This window comes from Drosophila melanogaster, chromosome X, assembly GCF_000001215.4.
Source record: "Drosophila melanogaster chromosome X".
In the NCBI taxonomy this organism is placed as follows: Eukaryota; Metazoa; Arthropoda; class Insecta; order Diptera; family Drosophilidae; genus Drosophila; species Drosophila melanogaster.
The window spans coordinates 598,463-623,097 of record NC_004354.4 but is presented as its reverse complement, the minus strand read 5'-3'; the positions used below and the strand labels follow the sequence as shown (position 1 = coordinate 623,097).

Below are 24,635 nucleotides of genomic sequence, written 5' to 3'. Positions count from 1 at the left end.
TGTTTTGAAAAACCTTTCCCTTAAATAGAAAGAGACGGCATCATTTAAAGCATAGTTTTTTTTTAATATATATGTATATATGGAGAGAATATATGGATGGGGCTCACGATTAACCAAAAGGAAAAAAAGTAAATAGGTAATACATGCGATTCCGGACTGCGTTCTGTTGCACATAGTGCTTCGTTTCGGGGTACGGATAGAATAACAAGACCCTCTTCCCAAGTAAACGATCTTGGGAAACGAACAACTAGTGCACCTTCTTATTACTTCAACAAGGTTTTGCTTTCTGTTCTGGGAATGCGTGGCCGTGTGTGCCATGATTATGTCGCCCCATCTCTGGCTTAACTTCTCTATTTACTAACATTGATATTCTCTACTATTGCGACGCGGATCGTGGCGGTGTGGGAGGAGTGCGAGGAGTGGGAGGACCGTGCTCTGGATGGCACGGCCAGGGAGTGTCACGGCAATCCTAGATACCGGCCCGCTCCAGAGCACTGAGCTGGGTGCCCAGGCGCTCCTCTTTGGCCTTGCGCTCGGTACTGATCTTCTTCGACCACTGGTACGTGTTGAGGAAAGTCTGCACGTCGGTCTTTCCGTTCAGGAAGTGCTCCACGTGACGATCGCAGTCGCCATCGGCATTGGAAGCTGCAATCTGAAGAAGCTCCTTCAGGGGAAATGGAATGCAAGTTACGGATGGGAATGGTAACTCCCACGCCATTGGCTTTTTAAGGGAACTCACCCTGATATGCTGAGGCGCGTATTCATCCGACTTCTTGAAGTACTTCTTGTTCAGCCGGTCGCATTTCTCGCCTAGGTTTTTTAAAGCTGTAAAATCGTCGCTGAGTCGGCGCTTCAGCTCTACCAGATGAATGCCCTTGCACTCGTTCTCTCCTGGATTGGAATACAGAAGGGTTAGGTAGATTTGCCAGCCTCGGGCCGTGACCTACTCACTTGATATAATCTCCACCTGGTCCATCATTGAATCGAGCTCCTCGTTCAGGTACTGCACCACGGACATCTCCTCGATGAAGTCCTCGAAGAACTCGGGATCCCTGTCCAGCTGTTTCAGTTCGTCCAGCGACAAAGTGCACAGGTTGGGCAGGTTGTCCGATTCGCCGGCCTCCTGCTCCTTGGCCTCACTGCTATCGGTCGGAGGTCTTTGAGCAAGAGAGTGGGCAAGGGCAAGATCCTGTGGTGTAGTCGGCATCTTGAGTTTTCAATCCCAATTTTCGAATGTCAATGTGTCTGCGTTAGATCTATTTTAAATTTAGAATTGTGAACTGTATGAACGGAAGTTTACCGGTTTACTGAGTTTTGCGAAAGCCGAGGATAGTTGTGTCGATAGTTGAGCACCACTGAACTCCAAAGGAAGTTGGCAAACCCGGTTGCAAACTACCAACGTTTCAAAGGACTTGCCCGCTGTCCGTGCTACTCAGCCAATCTTCGGCTACTGATGTTCTGATCTTTTATGCTTTGCCTTCGGATTGGAAGCACTGGTTTTATATGCCCCGATCGAAGTTGCATTTTCGTTCTGTGACCATTTCAGTGCTGCCACCTTGGCTAGCTTGCCGCCAAATTCGGCTACCGTCTGAGGCGGTCAGCGGGAATTCAAGTCGCTCGCGCTTTCGTCCAAAGATTTCGCTACAATAATGATTCTCATACGTCTTGGTTTTCATTTAGCTTTAACGTGCACTTTTCCTGAATTAAAAACGTGGAAATGAGGCACAGGGCATTATCGCATCTGCAAAACACATATTAGAAGTGACTTCGCTTTGGCTTGTAAAATAAGCTTAACTTTATTTTGTTTTCAAATAATTAGTTTCTTGCATCCTTGGTTCGAACCATTTGGTGGATTTGAACAGTGTGGCAACTTTGGCTGCCAGCTGCAGTCGCTTGTTTACATTTTGCATCTTTACATAACGAACTTAGTTATAGCAGCACATAAGCACACAATGGCACTGTTCGAGATGAAGTGGCTGCGCCGCTGGGTGCGGCGCAACACGAATCCCATACCGGAGCACCGGGCGGAGCTGTGGAAGCGGCGCCTGAGCATCGGGTACGCCGTTCTGGCCTGGCAGGCATTCGGCCTCGTTTGCTATATGGTCTACACCGGACGCAACGACTGGGCCAAGTACTACGGCTACAAGACGGAGGAGGAGATGGCCCTTTCGCCGGCCCAACAGTTCGCCAAGCACCTGAAGGTCGAGGGGACCGGCAAGATCATCAGGTTCTCTGGATTCCACAAGGTGGAGGAGGTGCCCTTCGACGCCAGCGAGGTGGAGCGGGTCAAGGAGTAACTGTAGTTCCCACCAGCTCAGTGAACCATTATTTTTTTTTAGCCATCGTATGTTTATTGCCATTAAAGCTTACAAATAGGACTTAACTATGTTGTGGCGTCAATGGGAAACCGATGCGGATTCAAAATGGATTCGCGTCCTTCCGCATCGGATACCGGTTAATGGGATAGAAAGACACTATTAAATTTCTTGTAAAGTTCTACAACGACTGGGCCAAGTACTACGGCTACAAGACGGAGGAGGAGCTGGCCCTTTCACCGGCCCAATAGTTCGCCAAGCACCTGAAGGTGGAAGGCAACGGCAAAATCATCAAGTTCTCCGGATTCCACAAGGTAGAGGAGGTGCCCTTCGAAGCCAGCGAGGTGGAGGGGTTCAAGGAGTAGCTGTAGTTCCCACCAGCACATACCGATTGATAAAATAGAAGAACGCTTTTAAATTTCTTGTAGAGTTCTACTTTTAAATTTCGTAAGAAATTAAAATGTTTTCAAACATTTAGTCTTTGGTGTGCGTCGCTGTGGTATTTGCAGACACTCAAGCGACAGCCACACTACTGCAAAAGTTAAACTAATCGAAGATCTCCCATCGCCAGCAATAACAACAATAACAAAACGCAACAACAATAAGCAGCGACGCGACGTTGACCGCGGACAAATCGTATCGTTAAGCGATAACAAGCGAACACAATAACAAAAGCAAAAGCGTAACATATTGGCAGGCTGCAACGGGATTAATCACGGCTATTGGCGCTGGCTAACTAACCAAGTAACAACTCCGGTAATCGGTGTCCCCGCGAGCGGCTGTGATTCCAATCGGAGATTGGCATTCGGTGACTTCTATTAATAAAGCAACAAATCGAAGAGCAGCAAGCAGCATCCTCCTATGCGGAGTCATCTGTTCCATTGCGCACATAACAAAACAAGAAGAGACATGTAAATGAATATTAATAGCCCGTCATCAAGGGGAGGTCATTGGCTATTTCTTTCGCTCGTCCGCTCCCCCAGTTTCGCCTATAACTGCACTTGCTCTGTCTGCGAAATAACGGGACTCAACAACAAATTGCATTTGCAGATGGCTGCCGCCGCATCGTCTAATTGGAATTTGTGCAAAGAAGAGGCGTAAAGAAAACAAAAAAAAATCTGCAAATAATTGCTAATTAGTTGCATTTCTGCCATTGTTCGAAGGCTTCCTTGCGAATTTTTAATGTAATTAACGCGCCAGCTGTTTTTTCGAGTGTGTTCCGTGTGTGTGTGTAGCGGTAGCCAAAGGCCCGATCTATTTTGTTTTTACATTTAGTTTTTGTTTTTTCGGTGTCCAGAAACAACGAAAAGTCAAAGGTGCAAGTGCGTACAAATAGTAGTGCAAGCAAAAACGGCGCATTCCGCCCTGCAGAAAATACAGTCAAAAGAAAAGGGGCGAATCTAGGAAGAGTACCGTTTGAATTAGATTGCCTCTGCCTCCTCTCCTCGCCATATCACTTCTTCGTTTTCTACATTCGCCGCGGGAAACAGGGTGAGTAAAATAATGAAACAAAAACGCAAAGAAATGTAAAGCAGATCGTTGTTGCTTCTGGCGGTTTTGATACGAAAACCATCAAAGAGCATTATATAAATTTCGGGAAAGTGAAATTTTAAAACTTCCACTTTCTGCTTCTGCACTAGCAACAAAAACGCAAGCAGCGCAGCAAAACGTAAACCATCAACAAAGCAACTTTAAAACTCCGAGCCACGCATAAATGTATATATTAGCGAAAACGAAACTATTTTCTAAAAATAATTTATTGTGTCCGCCGCTCGAACAACAACACACAATGTACGTAAGACAATCTAAACGAACAAAGGTCGATAAACACGAAGAGAAACATAAATATCAAAAAGGAGCCGCGTCGAGTGGTAACGGTAAACGGGCAGTGCGCCGCGACTGCGCAGTCCGCTGTAACGGCTTCAAATCGCTATACCTTGCCCTCTAAGATTTTCCACCTTGGACGCAAGCGGCACATGACCAGTTGATCCTTTAACTTTCCTTTTCATGGGCATTCAACTGCCTGGCGTTCTGGGGATGCAGTTAGGAGGAATGGTCACCTCGTAAATTGATATCTCTGCTGAAAAGATCTGTCATCTGTCACCTGATCTCCCTAATTTCTTGAGTGTGGGAAGAGCACCGATATAGCCAACTGCTTGGAGCGTAGCGCACATTTCTTTGGTGCGCCAAAGCGGAACGTTTATAATCGCGGGTATCACAAAAATCTTTTCTATTTTCTAACTGCTGTGCGTTAGAACTACACCAAATTTACCTAAAAAATGTTTGGAACCCACCGAACAAAACTAAATCTCACAGATCTTTTGCCTTTTAGACGCCAGTGAATGGCCGGGGGCTTTGAACCCCTCTCACGTAACCCAACTGAAAAAAATTTGTGCCTCTCTTATTCGTTATCATTTTCCTTAATATTTTGGGGGACGGGCGGTAAGCTCTGTTTCGGCCTGGCCTTTGGTCATAGACCTCTAACGTACGTAGCTTGCAAGCAGTACGAATCATAAAAGAGAAATGCGGTGGGGAAAGAGCGAAGAAACGTGGAACTAGCAGAAATGCTGAAAGTCGCGAGTGAACCGAACCTCTTCTCCTACGAACGGCAGACACGCTTTGCTGCTTCTTGCGGTTTCTTTAGCAGTGTTGCTGCCCTGCTGGCTTTGATAAGGCCCACGCTGGAGAAGAGGCAGCATAGGAAAAGCTCAGAAGAGGACAAATTCAACTGGGCGATACTGATGGAATTTTGTAGTGTCATGTTAAATTCGTCGACATCATCATACAGTCCTGATAATGGCAATAAGTGTAGTTTTAAGGGAAACAGAAAGATGGCAAGAGAAGATAGTAGGGTATGGAAATATTTATGTCTTTGACCAAAGCCCTCTGGGTTTATTTCAGTGAACTGGAGAAAATTTGGCTTACCCAGACTTCGATGAACTAAATCAGTCATTATTAGGATACTTTTAGTATTTACATACAATTACATAAAAGTTCTTGTTCCCCTAGCAATTGTGGCCTTGGACAGAAGTGCTGTGTTTATTACTATCATAGAATTACCAATAATAAGTCCAACTATTTGAAAATACCAGTTCTTCGCGCTCAACCAGTGTTGGACATCGTGTCACGCATGCGCCGTGCCTGGAGCGCCCCGGCGTTGAGTATTATCGGGTATATCGATAGGCCCCGTCGATTAGACACTTGTTGTTGTCGGGAATCAGCAGAAAAACCGAAACGCGCGTCGCTTTGTCGCCAGTTGTTCGCTTATTTGGTGTCGTGCGTGGCTCACCTCGTTTTGAGAACTTTACCTTTATTTTTGTTTACTGTTTCCCACCGTAGTATGTGCTGCATTTAATGTTTATGACAAATTAGCAATGAGCAACAAAGTTATTCGCTCAGTATGTACGTGTACGTGTAAAAGTGTGCGGGTATTGTTTGAGCAACGTATTGGTGTGCGTGTGAAGTTGGCCTTTCGTTTTGTTGGCGTGTTGCAGTTTTTTTTACGAGAGTAAGAGAGTGTGAAAAGGGAAGGAAATTCCTTTTACATCTAGCTATCTGGTGTACATAGTTAAACAGCATTGCCTATTTTTGATTGTTGATGCGTTGATTCATTATCCACCTTTCTCTCGCTCTCTCTTTCTGATTTTCATTCCGTTAATATTCCCTTTCTGGCAACTCCATTGTTGTTGCTGTCTCTCGTTGAAGGGCAAGCAGATCTCCCCTCTCATTCGCTCTCCCACCCAACATCCTGTTTTGCCCGCTCTCCCAGCTCCGCAGTTGCATTTTAAGTATTGCATAGTTCCCAAATTTGGGCGCGCATTCAAACTGCAGCTGGAAATAAGAATTCCAATGCCAAGTCGGATGCCGTGCTTGTATTCTACCCAATTATCCAACTTATCGCTGTGCAAACATGATAAAGATAAACCCCCACCGCCAGGTGATAAGGAAAAACTCCCGTGTCCATCAGCAATTAGGGAAAAAGTGTTTCTCTGAATACATGAATTTAATTTCGTGTTTCGCTCGTGCTCAGCATGATGTCACTCCACTGTTTGCGTTTAAATTTTTAGCCCAAAGTGAAATACAAAATTTGTATGTTTCGCGTGGGTCGCTGTCACAAAAAAGAAATCCGAATGAAAATCATTCGAGGCCATACATGGTAAACTAGCTAAATCCTAAGATCTGACTGTTTTGCAACACTTCTGTTCGGCGTGTTGCAACTTGTAAGTGCAGCTCCGCTGGGGTCAGCTGGCAATGCCATTTGCTCAGTTCCACTAAATTTGTTCTCCTGTTGTCTTTTCGCTCCGTCGTGACATGAGTAATTCGGCATGCATGTGAAAGCACACACGCATACTGCTCTGGGCTGTGGAGAGCGGGGTGGTCTCTGTGCCCAGTGGGTGAAAATAAAGAGTCCTCTCCTTTGCTTAGAAACCCAACGCCTACAGCAGAGGTCAAGGATATGGTGATTCCACGTGAATTATCCATGGGAAATGCGATCAATTTGTGCGCCACCGGTCTCGCAAGCCTACATGTTCATTTTATTTGATTTAACTTCTGATGCTGGTGGCTTGGCCCCGTTTGTCCAGAAGCGTACGTGTGACTTTCAGTGTGTCCGAGTGCGGCTGTCGAATCGTTGACGTTGTACCTGGGCCCGGCCAGAATACCGTGCGTCTTCAATTTAAACATTCCGGGACTGAATCCGAGCTGGTAGAAGTGGAGAGACAGAAATCACGGAGTGCCTTTAATTGATAATCGGGTGTGAATGCAAACGCGTTTGTGCGTTTGTTTCGGTTTCTATCTTTATCTCCCTCTTAGTCGCTCTCCCAATGACAATAACAATGCAGTGTGATTGTTCGTCGCCACAAGCGGGTTATATTGTTGTATACTCTGGCTGATGTTGCATGCAACACGAGCATTTGTTGCTTGTGAAATCCAATTTCAAGCCCGCTTTTCTCTATTCATCCATTGACTCCCAACGAAATAAGTTTATAACAAGAACATAAGAAATAAAATATGTGATATTAATTGACAAACAAAAAAAGACGAATATGTAAGCTAAATTTCTAAAATTACACATTAAAAACATTAAAAGCGCAACGAACGATAAAAGATCAAATTAAACAAGCTAACCTGCAATTAGTACGCAAGCCACAATAAATGATGGTTGCTATTAAATAAGTTTAAAAGCAAGTATATGGTTGATGGTTCACGTTTTGCAACGAGCAAGGAAAGACTGGCAGCAAGATGATCAAACTGAAATCCTTGTTCCGCAGAGGACAGGGCAACTCCAGCTCCCATTCCTCCAACTCGTCACACAAGCAGCAGCAGAACTCCTCCAACAACAATCGGCAGAAGTCGCAATCGAGCACTTCATTGAATACCGCCCACGAGCAGCAGCAGCAGCACAGCATCACCGCAGCAACTACAAAGTTCTACGCCCACCAGGAGACGGCCAGTTACGAAAGGGGCGTGGATGTGGGGGACGAGGGGGCGCTACTGCTGACTAACCAGCAGCAGGAGCAGAGACGCCAGCAGCAGCAACTACTGCAGCAGCCCCAAAGCAACACCTTGCCTCAAAAAAAGTCCAAGCTCAAGGGACAAAAGCAGCCCAAGCTGTTGCCAGTGCAGCAGCCACACAGCAATGCACCTGAGCCACATGATCCACAGCAACCACTGATGACTTCCCTGGCAGCAGTGCCGCAGGCTTCAGCGACTGGGAGCTCCAGCAATAGCAACATCAATAACAACAACGCATTGGCCGCACTACAAGATGGTGGCGCTGCTGCCGCCGCTGCTGCAGATTTCTACCAGCAACTAGCAGCAGCAGCAACGGCCACTGCAACAGCAACGTCGGCGAACGGCAGCAACACCAGTGCTGATAGTCCGGTCAGCTCTTTTCCCGCAGCAGCAGCTGCCGTTGCTGTTGCCGCTGTGGCAGCAAGCAGCTACCAGCAACAGCAGCAGCAACAGCAACTCCTCAACAACGAACAGCAGCAACAGCAACTCCTAGAGGTAAGTCCGCATTCGTTGCCCTGTTTTCATTAGTATAGTAATCGAAACTCAACCACACAGGCTAACAATAAAATGCAGGAGCTGCACAAACAGATGGAGAGATTCAGAAGCGAGCAAATGCAACTGGAGACACGCATCACGGAGCTGTTGCCATACCAAAGCGAGGTGGCCAAGCTGAAGGGCGATCTGGTTAAGATGCAGGTGCGCAAAAGTTCGCCAGGGGGGTGTAAATGGTGAAAAATGGTTTGGGTTGGCTTACGGGGGTGGGCTGTCAGCAAAAACGGGGACGTTGGCTAACCACAAGTTGCTGCTGTGTTGTCACGGCTGATTGATGTATTTGTTGGCTCTCCCGCATTGGTAAATTTAGATTCACACTTGCACAAAGGGGGTGGGCTAGATTTTTTAGTAAGAAAGTTAGCTATTTTAATTTACTAGCTAAAATATTAGCATAGTTCCATAGTAATCTTTTATTCTTTGAATAAGTCCGTAAAGAATTTAATCTATGTAAGCAAGCCTTTAAATAACGAAGTTATACCGGTGTTAAAAAGCGATAGTAAGGGGTATTATAGGCAAAGCCGGGTTTTCGGACGCTGCGCTTCGCTACCCTCACTTATCCGCGCATGTTTAATTCGATATTGCGCTCCTTTAATTGGGTGTAGTAGTCTGCTTTTGCGTCGTAATGCAACAGCAGCCACATTAACGCAGACCAGAGGGAAGCAAAACTGATCAGTCTGATACTTGTGCTTACAGAGTCTACAGGAAAAGTCCCAGATGGAAATCGGCAATTTGAAATACGAGAATGAATCTCTGCGCAATCGACTGCGGGACGTAGTAAACTCACCGCTGTCGGATGCGGAGAAGCACCAGATCATTCAAGACTCGCAGCGGCTGCACAGTTCAGCGCCCGCTTCAATAGCCCTGCCCAGTGTAAGTACTTTCAGACGATTTCTAGTGATTCAAAAGCCCCTAACACTATCCCCATGTCCTTTTCATATCCAGACACACGATGCGCATGATGGCACACCCTGCCTCACTCCCGACTGGGATAAACAGTCATCCTCCAGCGAGATCTCTGTAGCCTGCCTGCAAGACAAGATCATTCAAATGGAGGAGACACACTACTCCACTAACGAGGAGCTACAGGCTACGTTGCAGGAGCTGGCGGACTTGCAAACCCAGCTGACGGATACGCAGACGGAGAACGAGCGTCTGGCCGAGGAGAAGGATGTGCTCTTCCAGTCGCTATGCCGACAGACGGAAAAGCTAAATGAATCGCGTACGCAGATCAGCACGCTGCAAGAGCTGTTACTTCGGGATACCAAACAGCCTGCACCCGAAGTAAGTGCTTCGGAGAGGGAGCAGAAGCTTCTGGACCTGATCAAGACATCACAGGAGGAGCGCGAGGCAGTTTTGCTCAAGCAGGAGGAACTGGGAGCTGAGCTGGCGGAAATGAAACAGGCCCGGGAAGCTGGCCAACTGGAACTGCAGCGCCAGAGGGAACGAATTGCCCTCCTGGATTCTCAGTTGGATGCAGCAAACGCAGAGCGGCGGCAAGGAGAGGCTCAATTTTCGCAGGCCATGGAAGAGATTTCGCAGAGGGCCATCGAAATCAGTCGATTGAGCACTCTTCTGGAGAATGCGCGCTCAAAAATCGAGGAGCTAGAAGCAGATTTGTCCAGAGGAGACAAGACAGACCTGAGCGAAGTGCTGGATGTGGCCAGAAAGGAGAAGGATGCCCTAGAAGAGCGTGTGGCTGAGTTACAAGATCAGTGCTCTCGCAGCCAAGCTGAGCTGAGAAGACTACGTGATCAGCTATCCGGGCTAACTGAGGAATGCAAAGTAGTTAAGAATAACGCCAAGTGTGCGGTCTCCCACCTTGAATACCGCTTAGAGCAGCTCCAACGTGACAAGGACAAAATAGCTGGCGAATGGCAGGCCCTAGAGGAACGCGTGGCCGAACTGCAGGTTCAGTGCAAATGCCATCAGGAAGACAAGGCCCAGTTGCAATCTCTGCTAGCTGAAACTCAGCGCCATCTGGGCGACGTTCAACTGAAGCTGGGTGAGGCAGAGTGTAGACTCGACCAGGAGACGCAGCTGCGGCGCAAGGAGGCCGAGGAGTGGCAGCAGTTCCAGGCCGACCTTCTCATGACTGTGCGAGTGGCCAACGACTTTAAGACTGAGGCGCTCAGCGCCCGGGAGCAGCTAGTTCTCGACAACAAGACGCAGAAAGAAAAGATCAGACTGTTGGAGCAGCAGCTTGAAAAACTTACCAAACAGCGTAAGCCCAGTTGACGTCTGCGGTCAACCGGTAATGTTTAATGCTTTTCTTAACCCTTGTAGAAATGCAACAGTCGGAGACTCCGCAGTCCGTGCTGTCCACAGTTCAGCGTGAGATGGAGATGGCCACACGACGCAGCAAGCTTAGCTTCAGCCGACAGGATTCGCGGCTCTCCGTCAAAACGCTCATTGAGAGTATTGAGAATAACAAAGCGGTAAGGCCTGTGAAGCATTAATCTTGCCCAAACCATTAATTTCTGTGCCCAAACTCCTTTGGTCCTACAGCAGGGCAAAGCCGACGAGTCGGAATCCCACTACAGCTCGACGTCCAGCCTAAACAGCGGGACTCCTGACCTGGGCACTACGCCCATCATCTTTCCTCCCTCCAGTGACTGGCATGAGAGCGTGAGTATTCAATCGGAAGTGAATTTGAGTGCTCGTAATGGCTTTGAATTTTCCACAGATTCGGTTGCCTGTGCTGCAGAGCACCAACTTGCACGTAAACGTCGGCAACGAAGTTGGTGCCGGACAGGGAACCAATACTTCATCTGGCAGCGGAGGAGATTTAGCTAGCACTACCAAAGCCACTTTGCCGCTGCGCGATCAACAACAGCTTGCGATAACATCTACCCAAAGCCAGGTACAGAACGTCTCCCAACCTTCTACGCCGGCCACGCCCAGCAGCGCGGGCAGCAGCAGTAGCGGCGGGTTGCCATTTGGTAACGTCTCAAAGTCATTTATCAGCGGTAGGAAGTTTTAACTGGCGTAGATGTATTCGTGATCTTAAAGTTAACTTTTCCGTGTTTACCAGGCGAACGCAAGGACCCGCTTAACATGCTGGCCAAGAACGGGGGTTCGAAGCGCAACGCCTTGTTGAAGTGGTGCCAAAACAAAACAGTGGGCTACCGTAACATCGACATCACCAACTTCAGCTCGTCGTGGAACGATGGGTTAGCTTTTTGTGCTATCTTACACTCGTATTTGCCGGATCGCATTCCGTACGATCAGCTGACTCCCGCCAACAAGCGGCGCAACTTTTCGCTGGCATTTGCGGCTGCCGAGTCCGTGGGAATCGGCACAACACTGGTAAGTTTCCATGGCCAACAGAAGCTCAACTTGTTTATTCTTATTCTTATCTGAAAATTTCGCTACCAGAATATCAATGATATGTGTCAGATCGAACGACCGGACTGGATGCAGGTGATGTCCTATGTGACGGCAGTCTACAAATACTTTGAGACCTAGACGAGGGAATTTAAGGACCATCTGCTGCCCTCCACTTGAGCTCTTTTGTGCAGTATTCGTGGGGTTCCCTTTGCTTTCAATATATGTTTGTTCTTTCGCATACATATTTCTTTGGTGTTGTGTATATTCAGTTCACGAAGGAGAGCAATCTAATGTTTTCTCCAATTCCTCTAGCTTGTACACTTTTTTCCTGTAAAGCCTCTTCTGCTTTAGTGCGTCTGATTCCATATCCTTGCCCATGTATAATGGTCGTCCGATGCAGCGCCCCATATTCAGACATCGCTACTTTTAAATATCATTGTTTTTGGGTTTTAAAGAAAAAGCCTAGTATTAAGTATAAGCAAAAGTTACATTTTTTTTATGAAGCTTCAAAGTTTGTTGGACCGATCATACCAAGGACAACGATGACTATCCCAGCCTGTTCCCACTGTACATGGGTGTTTATATAGGTGTTTTTTTTTATTGCGTGGTACAGATTTTATTTTAATGCGTAAATCGACGATTGAGCTGGACGATGATTAGCTTGACGACGAAACATTACTATACAGATAATAAGGAGATGGACTAGCTTTAGCGTATATATAACTATTTATTTCAACTAATTCAAAACACTAATTTAAACATAAACAAAATGTATTTTTAAACGATTAATTCTACGATCTATCATAAAGAACAATATGCTGCAAAAGGCAGTAAGTCAAGTAATCCCCGGTTGTTTTCTTTAGCTTTAATGCCATTATTAAAATAGGATAAGCTGCGGGAAGCAAATTAAAATTGCTATAAAATCTTCTGCGTCCGAAATTTGCATTTCTTGTAATCAAAAATTTCTGAGCCGCCGCTTATTAAAATAAATCAATCTTGGCAGGCGCACAAAAAGTAAAACTTGAGCCCTTGGAAAATGGGGGAGTCTCATGTGAGGCGTGGTGGAAAAACTTTCAAAATGGCGCTCCTTCAGGCGCAAATTTCCCTCGAGAGGGAAATTTCCCTTGGAGCAGGAAAGAGATGGCGTTTGTACGTTGGCTCAATCATTTTGTGGGCGGGATTCCGGATGTGGTTGGTCGGATTTCGGGGGATGACGGGCGGCTGGGGTGTGGCATGATTCAGAGGATTTAGGTAAGGGTCCAAACCACACCGCAGGGGGTGGGCAATTTCTTTAAAATTAAAACAAGCCGATGATTGATGTACTCGAGGCTAATGAAAAGAGGCAGGCAAAGCTGGCAAGGATAAGGACAGGCCCATCGCTATTGTTCAACGAACATGGTTTTTGATTATATAATCTTCTATATATAGATAACAATATCTTTCAAAATTTTAAACGATCAAATATGTTATGTATTGTCTTGAAATCATCTACGAACATCTACAAAAGGACTGTAAAAACTTCGGCTTACCAAATTTCTCTGTGAATTATCCGATCAGTAGTCTCACATATATAGTCTATAATGCGTACCGTAACCGGCAACAAAAAGCACAAAAGACAAATTTGCTTGATATGCAAATGGACCTGTTTAATGATAATGTATCAATAATGATAATTTCGACAAAATCAAGTAATACTTTCTGATAATAAATTTTCTCACACGTTCATCAAATTAAGGAAAAATCACACATTAAATTCGTGGTCGGTAGAGGTGGTCATTCGGCAGTAATGAACAAACCTGCAGCTGCTTGGACCGGACTATTTATTAACAGCTTGGTCCGTGAGTTTGGGCAAAGGTCACGTAGTTGGAAAAGCCTTTAAACATCCATCTACCCTTTTGTTCGCCGCGCGGTGCAGGGGAGAAGCAAATAGTATCTGTCAATTAGGCGGCTCCTTGTTGTGGTGAAACTGTCCTTTTCCCGGCACATGTCGAAAATGAAATTAAACGCTGACGCATCTTTTGCTGACCAGTGGCCAGTCACCGAAACTTGTGCGTATATTTGACGGGAGATGGTGGCCTTTGGTTTAGGAGTCTTGGGGAAATGGAGAAAAATGCTTGGTCATAAATCAAGAAATTGGCAAAAATAAATTTCAATTCGGCAACATTTTAATATAAGAAACAGACTGGACACAGGCAAGCAGTCATGAATGCGGGGACACGTACATATTCACACACTTAATCGGTCGGTGGCAGTGCAACTATAAAAATATTATCTATAGTTTCCACTCAAATGCACAGCGGCACTTACCGGACGCCGCTCGTCCTTGTTCGCCCAACCACCCATGTGGATAAATCATAATGGTTAATGTGACTGCGCAAATGGATGAGCCAGGCGGTATAATACACGGAAATAAATTACTATTGACTATTCATTCATTGAATTTTGCATGTTAAATGTCGATTTACACACCAATCTAATAAAAACGTATGTAGTTTTCGTATTGAAAATTGTATTTATATTTTATTATTGCACTCTCTCTTATTGCAACTAGTTAGAAATGCATATTAACAACATATTTTCCTAGTTTTAACGAAATTTTCTTTAATAAAACGAAAAAAAAAAACACATACAGCTAACTTGAAAATTGACAAAAGTATCTATCGTTGTCACAATCTGGAGGAAAGACTATTTAATTTTAATATTTCTATTCGACTTTCGCCTTTTGTTTTAATTATTGTATTAGTTTTTAAAAGCCAAACCATTTTTTTTTTTGTCTATGCTTAGAGTGTAGAAATACATTTTGTTCATAATCATTTTTCCTTATTCTAATGACTTTCAATAAATTTCTAAAGTCAGTTTTATTTTCTCTGTGCAGGTACACATATGCACGTATATGCTCCAACCGAAGGAAACCCAGACACGTTGGCAAATGTGGAAGTGAATATGAGTGGTGAGTAAGAGTGGGTGTGGCTGGGATCCAGATATATATCTGGCTATATAGATAGTAAGGGGTGGACATTGCTCATCCGGGTCAGGTCATGTCAATTCAGGCGTCGGAAAATCGTTTTGTGTGCGTGTCATTTCTGGGTCATTTGCCATATGTATATCCGTGAAAGACCTGATCCCACCAACAGCAAGTACCCCAACCCGGTTGGGAAACGCGTGGTGGACATGGGATATACAGATCGACTCGATAAATACAACACGAAAACATGTAATAATCGGTGTTATTCAAGCCAATCGTACATTCATACACTGCCTTTTACCCAACTATGATCAAATTCCAATAGAAAAGGAAAGATTTATTTTTGGGCGACCTTATGGGAACTGGATGAACTAGATAGAACCTGTTGTGTCACCTCTTGCCAATGTGCCCCACATTTCTAGAAGAGAAGAAGAACGCAACCCAGACAGACGCTTAGCCACATATTCGGAAAAGTTGGCTTCCTGTCAAAGATAGTTGGATGCTAATTTAGAATCTAACTTTGACTTCTTAACATTCCGCTTCTTCTGACACTTCCGATGTGCGCAGGCAAATCCTGTTTACTGCCTGTCAACTTAGAAACAATTTTCCATGATAATGACGCCGACGATCGGAGCAACTTTGCGGCGGAAGCAAAGGCTTTTCAAAGACGGAGAAACGAGAAAAATGGAAAATGAGGAAGGATTATAATAGGGTAATGGAAAATCGAAGAGCGGACAGAGATTAAATACACTGGGCCACATTTCCGGTCTCGAAGAGATGGTCCAGTTGCATGACGAGGCCGCTTCGATTAGATTTCCTCTCGGCAACAAAGAGCTTTATGATTTTCCGGTCAATACAATTCCAGCGGCTGCACTGCATCCTTACAAATCAACAAGCATGACACATTGCTGCCCAGCCATTGTTGTCAGCTCGGGGTTCTTTGCTCGAGGAAGTACTAAAAAACACAATGGAACAGGCCAAGGGCTCTGCATGTGACTTTTCGGCTATTGGGATATTCGGCTATTCCGACAGCTAGGCTGCAATGCCAGTCACAATGGATCCACAAAGAGCCATTGAGTGCCTTGCGGACCGGACCTCCTTAACCATCTACCTTATGCCATCCTGCTCTCGGGCTGAATCTGAAGTCGTTGGGTCATCGAGGCTGAGGGTCAATAAACGACGTATTATTGACCGGGGTTTACATAATTGGAATCGTTTGTAAAAAAAGTAGCAAGGCAGATTAACTAACTAATAGATGACTTTAAGTTGTAATATTATTGTTTTAACAAAATAATTTGTTACTCCGGGTAGAGCTCTCTTGTAGTTCTGTCTGCCAAATATTTATCCAAATCTGTCTTTCGACATTGTGCACCCCCGCTACTGGCCCAACTGGCGTGTCAGCTTTGGTTTATTCGACTAAACATGTCTAAATGACTTGCACGACCTTCCTGCTAAACGATCCCCATAACGATTCCATAAAAATTCAATAAAGATTCAATAAAGAACTCCGCTGTGCCAGAAAACCCTATCCGTCAGCAAGGGCTAAACAAGACTCATGAATCCTGTCCCACGGGCGGAGTCCCACGTGGTCAGCTAATACGCATCAGGGCTTACGACGAGCCAATAAATTTGTTTGTGCTCCACCCACTTGCTCGTGCTGAAGAACCCATCCGATCTGGCATGTCCATCCCTGACTTCCTACCCTATGTCCTTGGGCCGCACTTGGCTGGCTCACTCTGATTTGCACGCATGAGCTCCGTTTCCTGTGCACAGAGAGAAATAAATACCACTAAAATGTTAACATTTCGACGCACAATTTTAATTTTCAACTTTCAACTACAAGAGTGTTTCTGTGACTGTTTCTGTTATGCAGCGTTAAACCTATGAAAAGCTATGAAAAGCAGAACTTGCACGATTTAGCTCAAATTTTCTGCACTTTGCGACCTATTGGCCTTTGAAATCTCAGCCTCCTGCGTGAAGGGCGTGTCAATGTTTGTTTAGCACCCCTCCTTGCCAGCCCGCTAACCAGATTTCAATTTGTGCCGAGCGAGGTGTTTATGAGATTTCGAGCTGCCGCTTTTAAATGGCCAAAACCTTGTGTCCCGGGAGAAATTGTGTAGCTCGACGCCCCCGCACAACCCAAAGATCTAGGCGGGGCAGATTCGTCTGGGAACTGCGTGTGCGTCCATAGAATCGTTTGTATGCTTAGTTTTATTCTTTCTTTTGTTTGACATTGTTTTGCTCTGTTTGGTTTGGTTTGATGTAATGTGACATGATGGTTTCATCAAAAGTGCATTAAAAACAAAGCACAACCGGGGAGAAGTCAACAAAAGAAGGCCGAATCTGACAGTGTGCTGCGTGATGGGCGGCATCCTGCATCGTGAATTTATCTATGTTTTCTCAGGATAAGGCGGCTTAGATTTGTCACTGATTATAGTCTTCCTTTTGTGAGATACTTAACATTTTAAGGGTTCGCAAGCCCCCTGGAATCACACTTGTTTCAATTAGATCGGTTTTAATATCCGTTTCTTGAAGACAAAATGACTGTATTAGATTCACTGAATACGATCTGTGATGTTAATTCTGCGGTACCCGCACTTCGATACAAAACGTAAATTGGTAATGTTGCTATGTTGAAAAAGAGTTGAGGTCGCCATTATGGGGGGTCTTATCTCTTTTCTACCGGATCATGAGTTTGTTCAGATTCCGGAATTACAAAAGATCAAACCAGTTATGTGAATGATTTTGTAAAGCTGCCAGGAATTGCCTTGCAGGATCTCACTGAAAACTAAATTTCGTCTTTAATAGAGCTGTGGCAAGTGGGCTTGGAGTCAAATCAAGGCAGCCAAAGGATTCAGACCATTAAGTTCCGGAAGTGAGTAGATAACCAGACAACAAGTACACAATTCCAGTCGACCACTGGCACGAGACAGGTCTCAGGATTCCGGCATTACGGAGCTGTCCTGCCCAGAGATATTTATGCGTTTGTGTGTTTGTTTACTGCAGTAATTGGCTGGCGGGTCCAACAAATAACGTTTGTGCATATGCAAACCGCCAAAAGAACAAGCCAAGTAGAAAAATGAACTAAAGCGATCTATTTTTTGGGTCGCTGAAAACGGTTCTTCGCCACCTTCGTGGTTAAGGGCATATCTGCGGAAAGGAATTCGATGGAGCCAGATATTTCCATGGTTAATAGCTACTTCATAATCTAATTCAGAGAGTCTAATGGACTTCTTCGATGAGGCTTTTATATATTAAGCTTGGCTGAAACCTGAATTAGATTAAAAAAGTTCAAGAGCAGTCGGAATATTGCATTTAGTATTCATAATCCGAGTCCTATATACCTCTTGAAAACCTGCTATCCAGCATTGCGGTCCCTGGGTGGAGTTTATGTTTATGTGAGTTACTTTCGGCTTATGTCCAGGCTGGACGAGTAAATAAATAAAAGAGCCGTCAGTGGAAATTAAGCAACCCTTCCGTTGCGAATAAATCAGCATATTAATCGCATAGCCGAGTGCAGACCGCAGTGACTGTGCCGCCACCCCGTTTTCCACATTTTCTCCACCTCCCGGAAACGGAAACGCACACACAGTTAGCCACACATCAAAACTGAATTTCAGTCCCGAACCCAATTCAAAAATCGAGATAGCTTCGCCGCTCAAGTGGATTTAAATTGGTTTTGCGAAACCGCATTCAAGATTGGGTTTTAAAATATTTAGTTATTTGATGCTCCTTGTTGCTGTTTGGTTCTGTCTGCCACTGAACGGCGACACATTTCCGCTTCCGCTGGCGAGAAGCAACTCTGGCTGGTTTTCATTTGATTTGACTTTTCACGTTTCATTTAGCAAACGATTTCATTAGTTAAAAAGCGCAGTTTCTTTCCCTTCTTCGCTTGCCAAAGGGGGTGTCCTGAACATATTGTCCATGCTGGACTCCCTTTCATTTTTCTCCCTTTCAATCGGGCGGGCGGACTAGAATCTTTTTGTGTGCTCTGTTCCTTTTTTTTTTATGCCATTCAAGTTTGTTTTTCCGCTTAAAGTGCTTTTATTGAATCTTCTTATCGTTTTTTATGGCCACTCACCCAGTGGTCCATCGAGCAACGACACCCAACCCCCCGATTAATGCTAATCTAAACAAATTCTGTCGTGAAGGGTCCTTGGATTCCTCGTTCCCGGAAATGTTTTGCTGCTGGCCTCTGGTTTCATATAAAATATTGTCAATCAATTCAATTACAAGTCGACATCATTGTTACTTATTGTTGACGTCAATTGTCCGGCTGTAACCCCTCCGGGCCCCCTGATTTATTGAGTTCCTCGAAATTCACTACACTGACCACTCCATGACCGTCCCTAGTCCAAGAACCCAAACGGTCACCCCTTGTTTTCTCAATTTCCATGCTTGTATTCTTGTTATAAATATATGGACTATTATTATACGGACAAGCGGACGGACATGGCTAGAACGGGTAAGGAGGTGATTTCGATCATGAACATACACTATACAATTTTACACATTACTTTACCTATGTTCATATTATATGTCTACATGTAACCGGTTTAAATATCCATGTTTCGATACTCTACCACTCAGGTCTTTCTGAAGACTTAAATCTTGGCGGGGCATTCCCAAACTTAGCATTTTCAGGATTAGCATTTTTGATTTGCGGGAGGGTGTCTACTCGAATTTCGGATCAAACCCTCAGTTGCGCCCACCACTTTCAGTCGTTGGCAATTAGGCGGCGCACACACGCCCGCGGGCGGTCAGTGGCACGGGGGTGGGGTAGAGGACACGTTTTGAGGCAACCCTTTCAATGACTTCCGTTCACTCACTTATCTATTGCCACCAGATTGCCGCTGTCGTTAATTGCCACCGAAGAGCCTTTCCAGTTTTATTTTCATTTGCATTTCCATTGATTGATTTCCCCGCCGAGTCTGTCCCTGCGATCGTGTTTGCTTTGTGTTTGTTTATTTACCAATAATAATGCAATAAAAGGCCAAAAAGGTCGAACTTACAGAAGTGGAGTGGGTTCGCCGTCGACTTTCCCACACAGCGAAAATGTTTTTAAGTTTAATGCGCCGATTCTATTTACTTCCCAGGTATTTTACATTCGATTATCTTCGACAATGCAGACAGTTGTATTCATGCTTAATAGCTATTTTATCATTGCATTTAAAAATTCGCTAACATCTTTTCTCCCAGTGTCCGTATACAGGAGCTGTTCTTTTGTCTGCTAATGGCAATGGATCGTATCGTATCGTATCGTATCGTATCGTATCGATGTCGTGGGAAGGAGGTGCTAGGAACACCGGCGCTTGGCGCATTTATATTCAAATTAGTCGATCGACACTGCAGCAACCACCAGGATACACAAACAGAGTATGAAAGGGACACTCGCCGAGGTCATGAGAGAGTGCAAATTTATATTGGTTTAATGGGGTTTCTCTTTGTTTTGTCCGTGATTTCGCGGCTGAGGGGGAGTATATGTATTTATTATGAGATATGCGTGTGCCCTTTATGCAAATCATGGTAACGCAATATATAAATTGATGTTCGTGGCCTTTTAATGGCGCACGCTCCGCGAATACACATGCAACTCCCCTCGATCTGTCCTTAATGCTTTCATTAGGGGTAAAATCATTTCTGGTTCCTTTTCGACTTATTGACATGCTAATTAGGCATGTGAACATCGAGTCGATGGGAAACGCGCAAAAACGGTGATGACTAAGCTAGAGGGCCAAGTAAGATAGATACTTCCTTCTTTATAAAAAGTTGTAGTAGCAGTAAACTCCGTTGAATTACTTTGTTTTAAGTTATTATACGTACGTCTGTCATGTAAGACTTACTTACCAATCAAGTCTTGATGTTACATTTTCAATTACCTTCCATCCTCTATTAATTTTTTCTCGGCCTAATCTCCCCCGATTAATTACGCATTTCAGATCCCACAGAAACCTGCTGATCCTTGTTATCCCGCCGTATCCGCCGTGTTTTCCGATTGCCCACCCCGGCTTTTCACACCCCATTAGAAAGTCAATCTGTGAATGCATAAAACCTCATTCACACCCATAAAGTATACTTTTGGTATTAGTGGGTCAGCAAATCGTCAGCATATTGGCCGCATCTTCATAAATAAGAAAGTGTGACCGCGACGCACCCCAAACTACGAGGGGGTACCTTTCGAAAACACACAAGGAAAACACAATGCGGCACGTGCGGGCGGAAAAACAAGGGGGTGTTGCAAAACCCACACACAGAAATACAAAAACAATTGACTCTGGACAAGATTACATGACAGGAAATTCAATTTTAAAAGCAGCTGCCACGTGTCGTTTTAGTGCTTGAAATTGTTACAGTTATTGCCTTGAGGGTGGGTGTATATTTTTCCGAGCCCGCCGAATCTATCCAGTCATCCTCCATCGCTCATCGATGAGTCCGGTGATTGTGTATGAATACCTAATGCCCTTTTCTCTTTTCAAAATTGAGCAATAAACGCGCGGCGCGGCGCGGCGCTTTTAAATTGCGTTACAAATAAACAAAAGGTGTGGAAAGCGGAAACGGAAACACGCCACCGCCAACGTGTTAACAGGGGTGGCTTTCCATGCTATGGGCTGGCCTTCAGTATTCAGTTTTCAGCTTTCAGCTCTGCAAGGCCTTGCGGTGGCCAAAAGGGCGAGTGATTGACTTAATTGACTATGAAAATGAGAAATTACATGCTGATAATGACGCTGGTCGCGAAATGAGCAACAACATTATTAAAACCGTCAGACTCCATCCGCCACCCCGAAGAGACAGGACTGTAAAATGCGGCATCAACTTGCGCCTTAATTTGATTTGCCTTCCCCCACCAGTCTTCCATCGCCTCCCACCCACCGCTTTTCCCACCCCTCCACCGATTTACGGCCCCGCATTGGCTAATTACAGCAGCGCCCCGCAACTTTGTAAACCCCATTTTTCACGGCGGGATCAGGACATTGTGTTCGCCGGAGAGTTTGGTCATTAACATTGCATTTGGCCTGTGGGCACGAGTCCTGCCAGGAGGTGGAAGCACAAAGGACAGTTATGGGAAAATGCTTTCCCTTTCGTATCCAACTCTTCGCATATTTAGAAATTAAACACCATAGGGAACAATTTCCATTCTATACATTATCCATTTGATTAGGATTTCTAAAATAAATACATCTACAGTGCGCGTGAACCACGCTATAAAACTTCACAGGCTTAGCCTATGAGTCATGATTAGTCCTGTCAATCCTTATTCTGAAGAAAATTTTCCAGTCAGTGGGCCTTTTAGGCTGGCGAAAATGTTAATTTACTTGGGCCCAAAACACATTTATTTAGCTGCTGAATGGCCACTTATCGATTATTTTATTAATTGCAATCTTATTTATTTGTTCAGTTCGGAATTGTGGTTCCTGGCCTGATTCGGTTTGGTTTGGTCTGTTCTGTTCTGTATTTAATTTCCACGTTTATTTTGTGATAAATTTATGGTTTGATCGGACCGTCTGCGCTTGTGTATACGTTTGTATGTAGGGTATGCCTGCCTTAATCAATTTTTCATTACAAACTGGAACCGCGATTCAGTATCTGTATCTCGACAATATCTGTGTCGCCGATGTCCACCCGTCCACAGCTTTATCAATGCCAAATTCAAGGAGTTCCAGTTTAAGGTCCGGTCCGACCATTCGAAAATCACCTCCGATCAGTGTTGTAAGCAATGCCCCTTCTCGTTCGTTCTCGCTCTATCTGTGCAGCGGCACCGTTCTTGGGGTACAAGTGTCTGGCCCCTCGATCATTTCAATTCCGATTTGGAGTCGGCTTTTTCCATTACCCAATTGGCATTAAAAGATATGGGTAAATTAAAAGGTTCTTACAAAAAACCCCGTGTAGCTGGAAATTCGCTGTGAAACAGTTTCCCCTCCTCTGAAAACATAAGAGAGAACGCAATAGACAGCGCTCGCGACTATTTGATACCCTTTGTTTCAGTGAAAGGTATTAATAGTAGCTGCAGATATGCGAGCATAAGCTAAATTGCTTAAAACTTTCTTAATGAGAAACTAACTCGTATAGCTCGTACTGTTCTATTGACGGCTAGAAGAAAATTATGGACTCGACTGGCGATGCTGGCCAACAATATACGTATTGGTTCGGTTCGAAAAATAAATGAAGTTAGTAAGTACGCGTAACTGGAATAAGTTCGAATTCGAACCAAGCCGGGAGTCGTCGTAATGAAAAATACCAAGCAAAAAGTGACAGATTAAACGCCACTGAATCCACCAGGAAACCCCGTCCCCTCAGAAAAACTCAGTAGTAGTTAACACTGCGATAAGCTGCACATTTGTACTTGACATGACGGTCAGGCATGCTTGACCAGGTGGGGCATCGCAGACGCGGAGGTGGCGGGCGAACCGAACCGAATCGGATCGGATCGGGCCGATCGGCCAAATAACTGTCCAAGCAGTTGTGAGACATATCGCTGATATCGTCGGAGGAGTGGTACGGCGTCTGGGGATCCCGGGGAGAGGGCAATCAGCTTGGCGCAGCGTGTAAACGTCGCGGGTTGTCCAACAGTCAAACAGCCCAACAGGCCAACAGGCAGTGGAAATCGGGCTTATCGGCTGACTTTTCGAGAAGGGAGTTCGGGGGCGAGAGAAAATATTATTAGTTTATTTCACGATTGTGCTCCTGCCTTTCAGCGCAGGGCTATATCACTGGCCCACTCTAATCTAGATCATTGAATTGTATTGAAATGTACTCACTGGGGCCATATACTCGTTTACGTAGTATACTATATATACTGGCACAATCAACATCCTGTCCGCTTCGATTTGCGCGATACAGGATTAGGCCACGATTAGGGGCTGTACTTGGATCTTTGCCACTCCTACTCGTATTCCACACATGTAACACCCTGAACAAGATAAGGTTAATCGATGGCTTTATGGCCACACATATACTCGAACGTTGGCTGCTGCCCGGGCCATTCAAATGGGTTATGGGCCCCATAAAAGGGTGCTGCAATTATGTACTCACTTCTGCTAATTCGTTTGCGACTCCCGCTGGACGAATGGGGAATCATGGATGCGGGTGGTTGTGGGTGGTTGTGGGTGGTGTATCGAGTGCATACGTTGGCCCCCAGGCAGCCACTTGTGCTGCTCAGAGATCGAATGACATGCACCACACGCATGAGAGAATGTTCCCCAGCTTTCGGTGCCGTGGTGGTCAGTGCTACCTATTGAGACATTCAGATATTTAGATGGATCCGGAAAAACAAGTCGTTAAAGTATAATTAACTGAGTGGAGAGCAACTATAGACCGTGGCATATGGAGGGGCAATATTTATGGTACTTCAGCTAAAGTTGTTGTGTTTATGGCCCGTGTAAAACAGTTTCGATTTCGTATACCCCTCTTCTCTATTGCTGGGTCGCCGCAATATACATATGTATGTATTTGACTGGGCCCCATTTGATGATTATTAATACACCGCGAGTATTATTTTCGTTGCTGATCGAAGGTAGGTGGATGGACAAGCATGTGGGTCCACTTATCCCAAGTGCCAGTAGTCCATTGATGAGTAATTTAATTTGCCGTTTATTAGAATAGCACTCGTTGTATTTTATGAGATACTCCAGCGCCTCTACTTGACTTTGAGTTCTTTATGTGCCAACTGTGTCAAGCGGTGCAGAGCGAGATATCTGTGCCGCAGTCCATATCTTCCCAACTGATTTGCCATCGGCTATAGGGGAGTACGGGTAGTTAATTGCTTCCAAATCGGAGCCCCCAGACAAGGTGCTCCGCCTGCCGGGCCAAGAGTCGATGATTACCCTGTATTTCCAGCCGGGTCCGGGCTCCCGTTATCGGCCCCACTGGCTTTATGGCCATTACCCTCATTCCCAATTCGCCGATTCCCGATCCCCGATCCACCGAGAACTGTTCTGGTGCCGTAATCAAGCGAACTGGACGGA

At 45.1% G+C, this 24,635-nt stretch overlaps 3 protein-coding genes, 1 long non-coding RNA gene and 1 pseudogene across 15 annotated transcripts in view; 3 read left to right on the top strand and 2 right to left on the bottom strand.

Annotated features, from left to right (window-relative positions):
- Nucleotides 1-46: 46 nt before the first annotated feature.
- Vsp37A (Vacuolar protein sorting 37A) lies at nucleotides 47-1,568 on the bottom strand. Of its 6 annotated transcripts, none has more exons than NM_080295.3 (4): nucleotides 1,301-1,568; nucleotides 952-1,256; nucleotides 740-891; nucleotides 47-664 (listed from the first exon to the last, which is right to left on the bottom strand). In NM_080295.3, the coding sequence occupies exons 2-4, from the start codon at nucleotides 1,205-1,207 to the stop codon at nucleotides 470-472; spliced, it is 603 nt and encodes a 200-aa protein (NP_525034.2). In that variant the 5' UTR covers nucleotides 1,208-1,256; nucleotides 1,301-1,568; the 3' UTR covers nucleotides 47-469. The 6 variants fall into 6 exon arrangements, with proteins under 6 accessions (NP_525034.2, NP_726681.1, NP_726679.1 ...); NM_166850.2 differs by having other exon boundaries at nucleotides 47-652; NM_166848.2 differs by having other exon boundaries at nucleotides 952-1,245.
- A 314-nt stretch (nucleotides 1,569-1,882) lies between these two features.
- Nucleotides 1,883-2,381, top strand: CG13365 (uncharacterized protein). Its single transcript, NM_130493.2, has one exon. The coding sequence runs from the start codon at nucleotides 1,953-1,955 to the stop codon at nucleotides 2,295-2,297; it is 345 nt and encodes a 114-aa protein (NP_569849.1). The 5' UTR covers nucleotides 1,883-1,952; the 3' UTR covers nucleotides 2,298-2,381.
- Nucleotides 2,369-2,816, bottom strand: lncRNA:CR45474 (long non-coding RNA:CR45474). The gene has a single exon (NR_123762.1). It is a non-coding gene; the product is annotated as a long non-coding RNA:CR45474 (long non-coding RNA).
- CR46417 lies at nucleotides 2,501-2,677 on the top strand (annotated as a pseudogene).
- Nucleotides 2,817-2,902: 86 nt separating the features above from the next.
- spdi (split discs) overlaps nucleotides 2,903-24,635 on the top strand; it is a 35,115-nt gene continuing 13,382 nt past the window's right edge. Inside the window, exons 1-11 of one of the 7 annotated variants that reach the window (NM_001297820.1) lie at nucleotides 2,903-3,059; nucleotides 3,613-3,806; nucleotides 7,586-8,324; nucleotides 8,385-8,525; nucleotides 9,075-9,251; nucleotides 9,324-10,602; nucleotides 10,665-10,816; nucleotides 10,887-11,006; nucleotides 11,065-11,347; nucleotides 11,413-11,687; nucleotides 14,584-14,658. In NM_001297820.1, coding sequence (NP_001284749.1) covers nucleotides 7,989-8,324; nucleotides 8,385-8,525; nucleotides 9,075-9,251; nucleotides 9,324-10,602; nucleotides 10,665-10,816; nucleotides 10,887-11,006; nucleotides 11,065-11,347; nucleotides 11,413-11,687; nucleotides 14,584-14,649 — 2,829 coding nt within the window. In that variant the 5' untranslated portion in view covers nucleotides 2,903-3,059; nucleotides 3,613-3,806; nucleotides 7,586-7,988 and the 3' untranslated portion in view covers nucleotides 14,650-14,658. Of the gene's footprint in view, nucleotides 3,060-3,374; nucleotides 3,807-5,515; nucleotides 5,824-7,127; nucleotides 8,325-8,384; nucleotides 8,526-9,074; nucleotides 9,252-9,323; nucleotides 10,603-10,664; nucleotides 10,817-10,886; nucleotides 11,007-11,064; nucleotides 11,348-11,412; nucleotides 11,688-11,756; nucleotides 12,550-14,583; nucleotides 14,659-24,635 lie in introns of those variants that run through there. The other 6 variants (NM_001297817.1, NM_130492.3, NM_001297818.1 and 3 more) reach the window with 6 other exon arrangements.

Bases quoted from the DNA above. Each gene is read 5' to 3' on its own strand.
- Vsp37A (NM_080295.3), bottom strand. From the start codon at position 1,207: ATGCCGACTACACCACAGGATCTTGCCCTTGCCCACTCTCTTGCTCAA. The intron at 892-951 runs GTGAGTAGGTCA...ATTCCAATCCAG, and splicing joins CCAGGTGGAGATTATATCAA to GAGAGAACGAGTGCAAGGGC. The intron at 665-739 runs GTGAGTTCCCTT...TTTCCCCTGAAG, and splicing joins ACGCGCCTCAGCATATCAGG to GAGCTTCTTCAGATTGCAGC.
- CG13365 (NM_130493.2), top strand. From the start codon at position 1,953: ATGGCACTGTTCGAGATGAAGTGGCTGCGCCGCTGGGTGCGGCGCAAC.